This window comes from Podarcis liolepis (genome assembly GCF_965112155.1).
Source record: "Podarcis liolepis genome assembly, chromosome: 10".
NCBI lineage: Eukaryota > Metazoa > Chordata > Lepidosauria > Squamata > Lacertidae > Podarcis > Podarcis liolepis.
In genome coordinates, this window is record NC_139562.1 from 58,965,238 (window position 1) to 58,979,459 (window position 14,222).

The following is a 14,222-nucleotide window of genomic DNA, read 5'->3' on the forward strand; positions in this document are numbered from 1 at the left end:
TATGACTAGCCTTGCAGGGATGAGGGCAGAGGTTCCTGGTCTCTCTAACAGATGGCTCCATGACACTTCTGAAAGGTGAACCTTTTTCTAATTCAAATACAAGATGGCCTGCTGAGGAATTGGCTTGCTGCCTTATTGTTCAAGTCTGTTTTGAGACTTGCTTCTATAGCTTTATTTTCTTGGCTTGTAGCTATGACTCTCTCAGCTCTACATAGTTGACAGTGTGGATATGTTAACCTTATTCAGGTTCCTCAGCAATGCTGGCCAGCCAGCCTCTTTTTAAGAACGTTTGAATTACCAGAAACATCCAGCATTTGTAGACAGCATTTATGGCATAGCTTCCGCTGTGTCATAAACTTCGATATTATCTACCTACCAAGACTACTGGTGTTTGGGATAGTCTCAGGAATGTGTTGTGCCTAAGAATATATAATTGAATTAATCTGCTGCTTGCTAAAATGATGTTTAAAATTGCAAGTAAGGCTTAAATGCTTCTTGAAATAGATGGAATAAGGTGTAATCAACCTAATGTGCTGAAATATTTCTATTTATATTGTGCTATAGTAGGACTAGACAACTTGATTTTCGAATTGGGCTTTGAGGGAGAATTTAGAATGTGACATTAAAGATAACTCCCTCTTTTATATTAAACGGCATTATACTAAACTGTATTAAAAATATGTTTCTCTCCAAGTTGCCAGGTGTTACAACAGGGTGTGATCAAAGGGAGCCAGCATTTTGTGTTGGACTGGGAGTTGGGAGACCAGGGTTCAAATCACCACTCAGTCATGAAGGTCTGTTGGGTGAGCTGGGGCCAGTCACTGCCTCTCAGCCTAGCTTACTTCACAGGGTGGTCGTGAGGGTAAAATGGAGAAGGGGGGGCAGTGTTTTAGCAGTGGCAGCACAATAAGTACATATGACACCATGGCTTTCTGGCATATTACACCGATCCTGGTCCGACTGCACTGGATACCAATTAGTTTTTGGGCCCAATTCAAAGTGCTGGTTTTGACTTATAAAGTCTTAAACGGCTCAGGACTGCAATACCTAAAGGACTGCCACTTTCCATATGAACCTACTTGGACCCTGAGGCCCTCCTTCATGTTCCTCCTCCTCGAGAGGTCCGGAGGATGGCAACACGAGAACGGGCCTTCTCTGCAGTGGCTCCCCGTCTGTGGAATGCTCTCCCCAGGGAAGTTCACCTGGTGCCTTCATTACACACCTTTAGGTGTGAGGCAGAAACGTTCCTTTTTAACCAGACCTTTGGTTGATCAGATTGACATCCTATGCCCTTTTAAAAATGTTGCTCTTTTTTGGGTGGGTGTTATTGGGTTGTTGTTTTTATTTTGATTATATCTATTGTAGTTTTTATGTTGATATTTTCTGTGAACCACCCTGAGACCTCCAGGTATAGGGCGGTATATGAATTCAAGAAATAAAATTATAAAATAAATAAAAATGATTGCACTACCCCGATACTGGAGAGATGCCTTTCATCTGAATCTGCCATGGTTGGCCATTTTATTCTGCCTCCTTATTCTGCCTGTTCCATGTATGGGATTATATAGGTGGTGTTTTATAACATTTTTTAAAAAATATAAAAATAAGATGTAAGCTGGCTTTTCAAGACAATCCACTTCACCTTGCTTCATGATAGGGTGCCTTTTATAAGTGCCACACAAGCTAAGAAATTATCAGTTCCATTCCAGATTGTATAGTCTTCACTGGTCGGTTGTTAGCAAACAGAAGGAGACAGCATGGTTTCAGTAACAACCGTGAAATTCCATATATTTCTGTCTGAGTTGCAACACCTGTATGATCTATGCTGTATGAAGGCAGCTTTATCTTGTAGGTGACTTTAGTGGATGCAATGTGCCATATAATTCCAGTCCAGATTGCATATGTGCCAGTAAATTGCAGTATGTGTGTATTTATTTCCAAAGATAAAGGGATGTGACCAGCCCTGTGGCCTTGAAAGTAGTCCTGAAGTAGGTCTGGGAGAACCTGCCAATCTTGAAATGCTTTTTAACTACTACTACGGCTCCCTGACTATTGGCTATGCTGCCTAGGGTTGATGGGAGTTGTAGTTCCGCAGTGTCTGTAGGATGGCCACATCCTTACTTATTGCTGCAAAGTTTCCAAAGTGCAGTGCAACTGTATTGTGATAAAGGTTTTTCTTCCTCTGCTTGGGTGCTGTAAGATCAAACTGTTAATTTTGTTACAGACCTACTGAAGATCCTTATTTTTGTTCTTTAGGATTATGTGACACAGGATCCATGTCCCCCCCCCCCCTTATCAGTGATGATGTTTAGAGCCCAAAGTTGTGGTCAGCTGTTCTTATGCTTCATGCACAGTGCCTTGTATGACATATACCATATTTTCCCATCTATAAGACTAGGTTTTTTTCCTTAAAAATAATGTCAAAAATTAGAGGGTGTCTTATACACTAGGCCATCTCTCCCCATTTTCTTAAATCTGAGCCCCCCCCAAAGGGGGTGTCTTATACATGGAGGCGTCTTATAGACAGAAAAATACGGTAACTTGTTAATGTTGTATAGCTTGATATATATCTTGGTATTTTTCTATTCAAGTGGCCTTAATTTGAATGCTTTTTGGTGCTGGTTTCTAACTGAAGTTTGCTCTTTCTTTTTTGTTGGGAGAGTAGAAGAATTACGGAAGTTGAGCTGGTCAGGAATCCCGAAAGCAGTTCGGCCAATTACATGGAAGCTCCTTTCAGTAAGTACTTCAGTATTTTGTGATGATAGTGTTATTTCTCTCACCACATATAATTTTGCTTGAGTCATAGCTAATCAGTAGCGCTCCAAAACAGTGTGACAAAAAGGACGTTGTTCTGTTCTCAATTTCAAGCTTGGTTTGTCATAAGAGAATAGAGTAGTAAATCATGACAAGTGCTGTATTTTTCTTTGTTGCCCTCCCTCCCCCAGCTCCTAAATGCCTTGTAGTGTTAAATAAAAAATTAGTTTCAAACAATAAAGTTAAGTATATTCCAACTATGTGAATATGTGTTTCTTACAGTATTGGTGTAAATTAGAAAATGGTGTTTATTGATACAGGTGTTAAGTAGAATTGTTTCCTTGCTTAGTGGCAAAATGTTTTGAGGAAGGTGTATATATCTATGGTATCTTGCACCCAAGTGAACATGAATTCTGCTTCATCAGCGAATATTCATGTTGGCTTTTTAACATTCCAAGTTACACATCCCGCAGTTTAGCACTGTTGAATTTTTTAGAGAAGACTTAAAACAGTGTTCTTTTTTACCCCCCTTTTTTGAGGAAGATCAATCTGTGGGGAATGTGAAGTGTTCACTTCAGAAGAGGTCTGATTTCCAGTGTTTAAAAAAATTCTTTCTTGCTAATGAGTCTCGATAAATTTCTAGGCTTAGTGCTCTCTAATCCAAAATTCAGATGTAGCTCTTAACAGTGAATATTTAATAAGTAGTCTCTTGCAATTAAAATTAAGTACACAGAATGCAGTAGCTGTTTTTTTTCTTCCCCTGGTAAAGTATACATTTAAAATGCTGACTCTTCATCCTGAAGTTCAAGCCGAGTTAGGCCATCTATTTACCCTATGATGCTGGCTTGATAGAAGAATGGGAAAAGCTATAAGCCATGTTGGCTGCAAGGTTATTACTTTGATTAGATTGGGATTTTTTTAAAGAAGCAAGGCAGAAATTGTATAACGTTCCACACTCCTTCCTTGTCCCTGCTTCCTTGAATCCATGTTTCCTACCCAAAGTCAATGTCCCTAAGATGGATTTCTTATTGAGCACTTCTCTGCCATTTGAAATGATGGTGTTTTGTCCCCTAGTCTCTGAATATTTGACATGGTAGTGATCTTATGTAGTAGAAGTAATGCTTTATTTCATGTATTGAGATGTTTGCAACCTGCCCTGGGACCGCATGGTGAAGGCAGAGCTTTAAATATAAGTGCGTAATTGTTTTTTTTAAAGAATCGACAATAAAAAGAAAACGTATTAGAATTAGAAAAAAGAACAAAGATTCTCTGAATAGCCATTAAAGGTAAAGGGACCCCTGACCATTAGGTCCAGTCATGACCGACTCTGGGTTGCGCGCTCATCTCGCTCTATAGGCCAAGGGAGCCGGCGTTTGTCCGCGGACAGCTTCCGGGTCATGCGGCCAGCATGACTAAGCCGCTTGTGGCGAAACCAGAGGAGCACACGGAAACGCCGTTTACCTTCCCGCCGGAGCGGTGCCTATTTATCTACTTGCACTTTGACGTGCTTTTGAACTGCTAGGTTGGCAGGAGCAGGGACCGAGCAACGGGAGCTCACCCTGTCGCAGGGATTTGAACTGCCGACCTTCTGATCGGCAAGTCCTAGGCTCTGTGGTTTAACCCACAGCGCCACCTGCATCCCTGAATAGCCATTAGTTTGACATAAACATCCCCATTTTATCTGTATGTCTTCTAACTTGTCCACATGCACAGATGAGCCCTTGAAGTATAATTTTAAATAAGGCTGTAAGATCTAAAGCCAGAAGGAGAGGTAAATGATTTGAACTAGTGGCTAATGTGTGCTTTCTGACCTGCAAAAATAAAACATGGCTTGCAAGGGAACAGGATATTGAACTTGTCTAAAAGAGAGGGTGTGTTGATTAATCTTTGAAACTGATTAGCAGCAAATGTCTCTGTTCTAAGGAAAATATTGGTATATTTAGTCATAAATTAAATTGCTTTCTAATGGGACAAATAATGTATTCTGAAGAGTACAGACTCCTGAAAAAGAAATGCAGTCTTGACATCTTAATATCCTAGCTCACTACTTTGCATAAGGTTAAATATTGAATTCTAGAGATTGCATCTGGAGCTGATACAATATCTGGGAAACATTGTCTTTCTCCAGTTTATTGTTTCAACAGAAATGTTTAGCTGGTGTCAGGGCTGGTCCAAGACATCTTGTAGCCTGAAGTAAACAAAAGGATGGCGCCACCTATTCAAAATGCAAAAGTTGTTTGGACTAGCTGTTGGATCTGTTGTCAATAATGCCATGGAAACAGTGTTCTGTGCTACACTTGAGGGTAATAGGCTAGCTAGGGATCAGAGATCAAGGGTGTGTTTCACACAGCTATTTTCCAAAACCTCACTGCCACTTCCTGCCCCGAACAGCTGGTTCTTGAGGCTGCTGCCTAATGGCTAGCCCTGATTGGTGCTGAAAATGAAATGCTCGTAGAAACATTCCAATAATGGGAACTTTTATTCATATCCTTGGCACCAGTGTAACGGATAAAATGTTGGATCTCTGTGAGAGAGACATGAGCCCAGAGCCCAGATGAACCATGAAGCTCGCTGGCCGCCTTTGGATGAGTCACTGACCAAGTTCAGACATAGTGATCTTTTTAATTATGACTCCCCCCACCCTGCACACTTGCTCTTCCTTTTGGTTGTATGCCATAATGCAAATCTTCCCGGTTTTGTTAAACCACAGCCACCCATTGCATTTGAATAATAACACTGATATAATCTCTACTTACAAACCAGAATATGAAATGGATATGAAATCAGTTTCCCAATTTGGTTGTAATTGGAAGTTTAACAAACCCTGAAAGATTCCCCTTACAACAGATGAAAATCCCCTTAAAATCCTTGTTCGAATAAGCCTTGGTTTATTAGACCAAGTTGGTTACATTTGAAATTCGCCATTGTCGCCAGGCCTGCTACACCTGTGGATTCTTCCTTTTTACGTCTGGGGTGTGGCCTCTTCCTTTTCTCAGACTGACATTATAAGAGTGGCTTATGAAAGATAAAATGGGGCCATTATGTGCTTACCTGGATAATAAGTCTATCTTTTTTTCTTTGACTTCAGATGAAAGATTTGAAAAAGTGGTAGCTAACTGCTTCACATTCATATGCATGACTTTCCTATGAGTCCATTCCTTGGCTGTATTTATGCGAAAGACTTAATAGAACAGGAAACATGAGGATCCAGTAAATTGAGGAAATGGCTATCTTTTGATTTAGCTTTTAAGATAAGCAGATTTTTACATCGATAGATTCCTTCTCCCAGCCTTTTTATAACTTGTGTGCAATGTTTATAAACTAGTTGAGTTCTCATACTATCATAGTCTGTAACACTTTATACAAATAGCTTTGCAGAAACACTTCCTGCATTGTATACACCAAGCACATAGGCTTGATTACTTAAATCCAGATGAGTTTATTGATTTGCATCAAAGCTTTTTATTACTTGTTGAATTGTTTTGTACACTACACTTTCCCTACTTCATAGACTGTAGCCTTGTTCTTTTGAAGGTTGTAAAAGTTTTTCAATAGATCCCTGAATCATTTCACTTAATAGTATTGGTACTTTGCCATGCATACACAAATACTTGCTTAATTTACATTAAGTTTCTTTTATCTTGTCTCCTGGGGTGTGATATATCAATCTTGTCCAAACTTTGTCAGAAATGCTCTGGTGTGCAACATATGGTTTGATTGCTCTGAAGCTTTTCATTTTTCATCAACAGCTATTTCTCACTTTCATTTTGTTTTCAAAATGTTTTAAGCACTCAGTCCGAAATCCAAAATGTTTAATCTACTGAGTAATAGGACTGCAGGGGGAAAAATCCTGTTCTACAAAGACAAATACATTCTCTTTTAAAAATACTGTTGATTCCCATTGGGATGTGACTGGAGAAAGCATTTTCTAGTTGCAAGCCAGAACTGTTGGTCACAATATTTTAGCTCCTCTCCCACCAACTCTCCAATTCCCCAGCAGGCATTTTCCTTTCATGGGAGGAGATACATACAGTGGTACCCCACAAGATGAACGCCTCGCAATACGGAAAACCCGCTAGACGAAAGGGTTTTCCGTTTTGGAGGCGCTTCGCAAAACGAATTTCCCTATGGGCTTGCTTCGCAAGACGACAGCCCATGGGGAAATCTCCGGGACAGCGGGGAAGCGCAGCGCGTCTTCCCCAATGTCCTCGGACCTCCTCCCGCCGCCCGGCTTCGGAACGAATCTCCGATGCCGGGCGGGGGGGGGGGGGACGCCTCCTCCCGCCACCCGGCATCGGAACGAAGCTCCGATGCCGGGCGGGGGGGGGGAACGCCTCCTCCCGCCGCCCGGCATCGGAACGAAGCTCCGATGCCGGGCGGGGGGTGGAACGCCTCCTCCCGCCGCCCGGCATCGGAACGAAGCTCCGATGCCGGGCGGGGGGGGGACGCCTCCTCCCGCCGCCCGGCATCGGAACGAAGCTCCGATGCCGGGCGGGGGGGGACGCCTCCTCCCGCCGCCCGGCATCGGAACGAAGCTCCGATGCCGGGCGGGGGGGGGAACGCCTCCTCCCGCCGCCCGGCATCGGAACGAAGCTCCGATGCCGGGCGGGGGGTGGAACGCCTCCTCCCGCCGCCCGGCATCGGAACGAAGCTCCGATGCCGGGCGGGGGGGGGACGCCTCCTCCCGCCGCCCGGCATCGGAACGAAGCTCCGATGCCGGGCGGGGGGGGGGAACGCCTCCTCCCGCCGCCCGGCATCGGAACGAAGCTCCGATGCCGGGCGGGGGGGGAACGCCTCCTCCCGCCGCCCGGCATCGGAACGAAGCTCCGATGCCGGGCGGGGGGGGGCGGGGACACCTCCCGCCGCCCAGCTTCGGATGGCTTTCCTGAAGACTTGGGGTGGGAGGAGGGTTTTCCTTCCCACCGCCAACATTCAGAATGCTGTTCTGAATGTTGGCGGTGGGGAGGAAAAACCCTCCTCCCACGCAAGCCCCGGGAACAGAGGGAAAGCGCTGCGCGCCTTCCCCCTGTTCCCGTACCTGTCCTGAAGGCTTGCGGTGGGGAGAAAAGCCCTTCTCTGCACCGCCAGCCTGGCAAGCGGTTTCCCTAGGAACGCATTAATTGATTTTCAATGCATTCCTATGGGAAACCGTGCTTCGCAAGACGAAAAACTCGCAAGAAGAAAAAACTTGCGGAACGAATTAATTTCGTCTTGCGAGGCACCACTGTACATTTTTAAGACCACTCTTTGTGTGTCTCCAAAGTGTTGGGGACAGACTAAATTTGCTTTAGAGAAGCACCACTTCTTGATTCTGACCAAGTCTGAAGTGGTCCACTTCACTTTGGGCTGTGAAGTGAATGTGCACACAATGACCTAGTATAATTCCTCAGTGCGACTAAGAATATGTCACCATAGTTAGTTTGCTCAAGCTTCCCTACTTATGGTTTGGGTTACACATTCTTTTTGTTAGGCTATATATGGTCTCTGTTGTAGCTTGTTATATGAAGTGGAGAAACTATTTACAGGCAATACAGTGGTACCTTGGGTTAAGTACTTAATTCGTTCCGGAGGTCTGTTCTTAACCTGAAACTGTTCTTAACCTGAAGCACCACTTTAGCTTATGGGGCCTCCTGCTGTCGTCGCACCGCCAGAGCACAATTTCTGTTCTCATCCTGAAGCAAAGTTCTTAATCCGAGGTACTATTTCTGGGTTAGCGGAGTCTGTAACCTGAAGCGTCTGTAACCCAAGGTACCACTGTATTGGGTTAGATCCAGGGTTTCTTAAACTTGGGTCTCCAACTGTTTTTGGACTACAATTCCCATCCCTGACCACTGGCCCAGCTGGCTAGGGATGATGGGAGTTGTAGTCCAACAACAGCTTGGGACCCAAGTTTGGGAAACCCTGGTCTCGATAAACCAGTGGAATGACTTGGAATAATACACCACATAAATGGAAGAGAAATGCAATGCTATATTGAAGTGAATGCTTTATTTAAAAGAGGAACAAAATGGATGGGGGAAAGTGAATTAAATTCCATTTACAATTGCACTGGAGAACCTGTGTTTTGCATTGAATGCACAGGCCCACTTTGAATGTACATCTCTGGTTCATAAAATATGGATTGTGAACCCCCAAAAGAGTTGGGGGTCAAGAGATCTGTGCAAGTGGAAGAGGTTCTGGTTTGTTTTTAGTCAGAGGTCCCCAGTTAGGTGAGATGAGTGCAAGATGAGAGAAGTACCCATGGTTTGTGAAACTGTTAATTTGCATCAGAAATGGGCCATAGAACAATTTTCAAGGGAGGGAGAGTTTTTAATTAACAATTGGTAAACAATTTTTCTACAATTTAAAATGTGTGTCACTTTCTAGGGTTACCTCCCTGCAAATATAGAACGGAGAGAAGGCACTTTACAAAGGAAACGGAAAGAGTATTTTGCTTTTGTGGAACAATATTATGATTCAAGAAATGAAGAAACTCACCAGGAGACATACAGACAGGTGAAGGAACTGAAAAATGTCTCCAATTAAAGGAAATTTCACATGCATTCCAATGCCTTTTTCAATATTACATCACATTATTTCCGAGGGTGCCCCTGGCTTTTATTGAGCTTCTCATTCACCCTTCCAGACATACAGCAATGGGACCAGGCTGTCCAGCTTTTCCTTTCTGTGGCTATCATTTTCTTTCTCAATTTATAGTTAACATTGGATACAGATATGGCCTTTGCATGCTTAGCGCACTGGTTTCCAAATCTTCTGTCTTCATGGAATACCGTATTTTTCGCCCTATAGGACGCACCAGCCCATAGGACGCACCTAGTTTTTTTTTGGGGGGGGGAAATAAAGAAAAAAAAACATAGCCGCCCCCCCAGCCGCGGCTTCAGCACGCCCCGCGTGCCTAGGGAACTCCCGTGGGCTCCCCAGGCTTGCTGATAGCTTCCTGAAGCCTGGAGAGCGAGAGGGGTCGGTGCGCACCGACCCCTCTCGCTCTCCAAGCTTCAGCGAAAGCCTGCATTCGTCCCATAGGACGCACACACATTTCCCCTTCATTTTTGGAGGGAAAAAAGTGTGTCCTATAGGGCGAAAAAGACGGTACTTTGCACATTGACTTTGGGAACCTCTGGGCAGTTGCCAGTGTGAATCTTACGCATTTAAAATACTGGTGCAGCCTTTCGTAGAGGTCAGTTTGCACGGAGCACTCACTGGCTAAGGCAGCTGGGCTTCTCCACTGCCACACCTGAACAGAGTCTGCATCTTGGAATGCACCTGACATTCTCCTGCATCTGAACCTTAAAGTGTAGTGAGCAAACTGTCTTTCAGGGAAGTCTGTTGGCCATTATTGGTCCTCTCCCTGTGAAATCCCTGATAGGCGTCCAAGATATTCTAAGATTCCTAGGAACATAGTTTAAAAACCATGAAAACAATGGAAGGGAAGGGATAATCCAGACCTTCAGGAAGCCTTGAGGGGCTAATAGAAGGGACACTGGAGAGCTAATGCATCTTGTAAAATATTACAAAATTGATCCTGTTAGCCAAATGTTGCCCTGTAGACTTGATCTGCCATTTACTTTGTGGGTATGTCTTTAATATTTGTGTTGTGCTTTGTCTGCATTTTGAAGGAGTTTGTGCAGGCAGGAACTTTTATTCCTTGTACTAATAGTTTTGTTTTGAAAGCAGATTGAAAGCGTTATTCTGTTTCTTCAGTTCTTGGGGAGTGAGAACAAACACCACTAGATAAATAGATAAAGCACCACTAGATAAATAGTGGCTTCATAGCTTTGTTTCTGCCTGTGCAGTACTTTCCTGCATAAAAAAATATGAAGTATGTACAAAAGGGAAATGTTAACCTACGTACTCCCCATATTCAGAATTTCCATTGATTCTCCCCCCTTTATGTGTTAATTCACTGTCTATCAAATGCTCAAATTACTGAGTCCTGTGTAATGCATATGCACTTTAAATACTTTTTAAAGGGCTTATAGGGAAGGCCTGTAAAGAATAAAGAAAATTGAAAACCTGCGTTACTTCACTAGCTTTTCTTTTTTAATAAGCAAGTTCAACAGTAACGTTATAAACTTAGTCATCATTTGAAGGTTTCTGAAAATTAAAAGATTTCTTTTTCAGATTCATATAGATATTCCTCGTATGAGTCCGGAAGCTTTAATTCTTCAACCCAAAGCAACAGAGGCAAGTAATACTGCGAGATAATAAATCCAACTGTCCCAACTGTGTGATTTGTTTGTTTGTGTATTGTCGGAGAACACATGTCACTTTCTCTGGAGATGCCATACTGAAAAGTTCTTCTTCTTGGCAAGCAATCTTACACCCATACAAGACAGCCATTTCTGCATTCTTGGGGAAATTCCCTGGGATATATATATATATTTAATGCCCTCAACAAGGGGTGAGCATGCTTATTGTCCTTCAGGAGCCCTAATGTTGACAACTGAAGTTCAGTTGGGGCAAGCAGGGGAAGGCAAATGAGGCAGAAGATGAAAACTGGTGGACTCAAGCCACAGTTCATAGCCTACTGGAAAGAGGGATACATTGCATTACCCACATCTAATTTCCCCCCTAATTTGTGATGCTGCTAACCTTTAGGGGCTTTGACCCTTTTGGTGTGGAAATAATTTGGGGGGCATTTATTAGGATAAGAGTAAATATGCCCTTAAAATTATAATTAATCACTCAACCCATGAACTCTCTTATCTGTCTTGGAAGGGCAATAAAATTAAGTTGGGGAGGCATATTTTCCATGAGGCATCCATCAGTTTAGTTGAACTCGCCCATACAGCACCACCAATTCTGCACAGTGCCACTCAGATTTGGGGTTAGATGAACAGTTCCCACTCGCCTAGCCATGGACTTCAGTAGGCTGTGCTATAAAGCAATTGTACTATAGTGCTGAGGCTCAGGGTTAGTTGAGCAAGAAGCTAATCTTCCAGACCCAGATCTTGGCACTACTGGGGAGATAAGTTTCCCAGTTGCCTTTTTTACTGGCTCTCATTTTTTGCAAGTCACAGTCTACTTGATCTCAGTTCTTTGACTTTACAGCAGCAAGAGTTACAGCAGCAAGAGAAGTGATGCTTCTTATGATTCTATGATCTTATTCTATGATCTCCTGTATCATCATGACAATATAGCTTCCTAGATGCACCCCCCTCCAGTGTAATGTCTGTGTTCTTAAGGCCATATATGTAGAGCAGAGGTATTTTTTGGAACTCTGCATAACTCTCCATTGTAGAAAATCAGCTTTCTACAACATGGGAGGAGATGAAAGAGTATCCAAAGTCCTAAAGGACTTGAGTAGCATTCTTGGCCCACTTCCAAATGGCAAACTGCTTTTGAAGCTGATAGGTGTTTCAAAATATGTTTGTTATGGTGTGAGAGGCTGCTTTAAAAGAGAAATAGTCCGAAAGGCTTCTGGGTGTGTGCAGGACCCTGAATGCATCTTAAGAAGCTCTTTGGATTTTGTCTATGAAATGTAGGAAGGAGAATAAACCTTCCTTGTTTAAAATGGTACATTTTCAACAACAACAACAACAACAACAACAACAACAACAACAACAACAAATTTTATTTATATCCCGCCCTCCCCAGCCGAAGCTGGGCTCAGGGCGGCTAACAACAATCAAAATAGTCCAACATTCTAAAGCATTCATTATAAAATTAATTAAATCAAATTAAAATCAAATTAATGGCAACCATCAAGCAAGATTTTGTGCAGATTGCCAGAGGAAGGGGTCAGGCTGCGCCCTGACAAAAGGCCTGGTGGAACAGCTCTGTCTTGCAGGCCCTGCGGAATGATTAAAATTTTGTATAAACACCTAATTTTTACATAGTGCTAGTAATCTTTAAATGTTTTCCTTGAATAATCAAGAAACTAAATTAACATTTGCTGATTATGTATGCTGATACTCACTTGCATTTCATTATGCCTACATTTTGTGCCTTCTGAGTTCATTGCTTTACAGCTCTTTACATTTCTTCCCCAGATCTTTGAAAGAATTTTGTTTATCTGGGCAATACGTCATCCAGCCAGTGGATATGTTCAGGGCATAAATGATCTGGTTACTCCATTTTTTGTTGTCTTCACCTGTGAATATACTGGTAAGAAAAGTTACATTAACATGTATATTATTGTAATCTGAAATTTTAAGAATGTCAGGGTATAGTATCTTTGTAGAGATTTAGGGGTTAAGTTATTAAAAATGTGCTTGTTTATGCAAAATTGCCTGTCAGTTAAATTTTTATTTGAAGTTGTTTCTGTCTCTCTCTCTCTCTCTCTATGTTTGTGTGTGTGTGTGTGTGTGTGTGTGTGTGTATGTATATATATATATATATATATATATATACAGTGGTGCCTCGCAAGACGAAAAGAATCCGTTCTGTGATTCTCTTCGTCTAGCGGTTTTTTCGTCTTGCGAAGCAAGCCCATTGATGGATTAGCGGATTAGCGCTATTAGCGGCTTTTAGCGGCTTATCTGCTGATCGGAGCAGCTGATAAGCGGCTTAGAAAAAGGGGGGGGGAGGAAAAAAACCCACAGGAACTCTCAAGGCATTGTCGTCTTGCGAAGCAAGCCCATAGGAAATTCGTTTTGCGAAGCACCTCCAAAACAGAAAACTCTTTCGTCTAGTGAGTTTTCCATCTTGCGAGGCATTCGTCTTGCGGGGGACCACTGTACACACACATATACATACATCTACATATATATATACATATATATGTGTGTGTGTGTGTGTGTGTGTATATATATATAGGGGTGGTAATATTTGAAAGCCATGCATTTCAAGAATAGTTTTTGTGGATTCTTACAGCCATGGTCATAGATACATAATTTTATTTTTATGCCACCCTTCGATAGTTAAAACCATGCTCAAGGTGGCTTAAAACATGAAGAAAAATGCATAGTTCCAAACCTAACAAAAGCTGTTGGCATCCATCTTTCTCAAGAGACAATGGAGTGCCAGGGATGAAATCAAACGGCTGTGTTAGCAGCACTGGGTGCAAGCCTGGGCAGTGTGTATGGAGGTCCTGGGCTGTCCAGATGACAAGACCCTCCTCTCGGCCTCGCTGATGTGGTCCAAAGGAAAGCAGAGCAATATATTTGGCACCACTGCTGTTGCAGGAGTTGCCAGAAGGAGGCAAATAAATCACAATACATTATAAAATAAAAACACTAAAATTAGTATCAATAACAGCAACAACCTCCCCCTCCCCCAAATACTCCAGTCTAAGAGGCTGTTCAGCAGCCTCAGCTTTTGTAGTTGGAGTCAGTCAGGACCCTGCCCTCCCACGCCAGGTGGAAAAAGGCCTGCAAGGCAGGGAGCAGGTCTTCCAGGACTCAGCCAAGATGGTCAATGTTCCATCCCCCTTCTCTCCCTCCATCCCTTCCCAGTTGGTTGTGCTTCACACGCCTCATCAATATAATAAACTAGATTCATTTTGTTTTTAATAGAGGGCAGATTAC

General features: G+C 42.8%; 1 protein-coding gene across 1 annotated transcript in view; it reads left to right on the top strand.

The window, feature by feature from the left end:
* The window catches only part of TBC1D22A (TBC1 domain family member 22A), a 119,170-nt gene that overhangs the window by 25,220 nt on the left and 79,728 nt on the right, over positions 1 to 14,222 (top strand). Inside the window, exons 5-8 of the mRNA XM_083463612.1 lie at positions 2,666 to 2,736; positions 9,121 to 9,249; positions 10,876 to 10,938; positions 12,747 to 12,861. Of these exons, the coding sequence (XP_083319738.1) occupies positions 2,666 to 2,736; positions 9,121 to 9,249; positions 10,876 to 10,938; positions 12,747 to 12,861 (378 nt within the window). The remainder of the gene's footprint in view (positions 1 to 2,665; positions 2,737 to 9,120; positions 9,250 to 10,875; positions 10,939 to 12,746; positions 12,862 to 14,222) is intronic.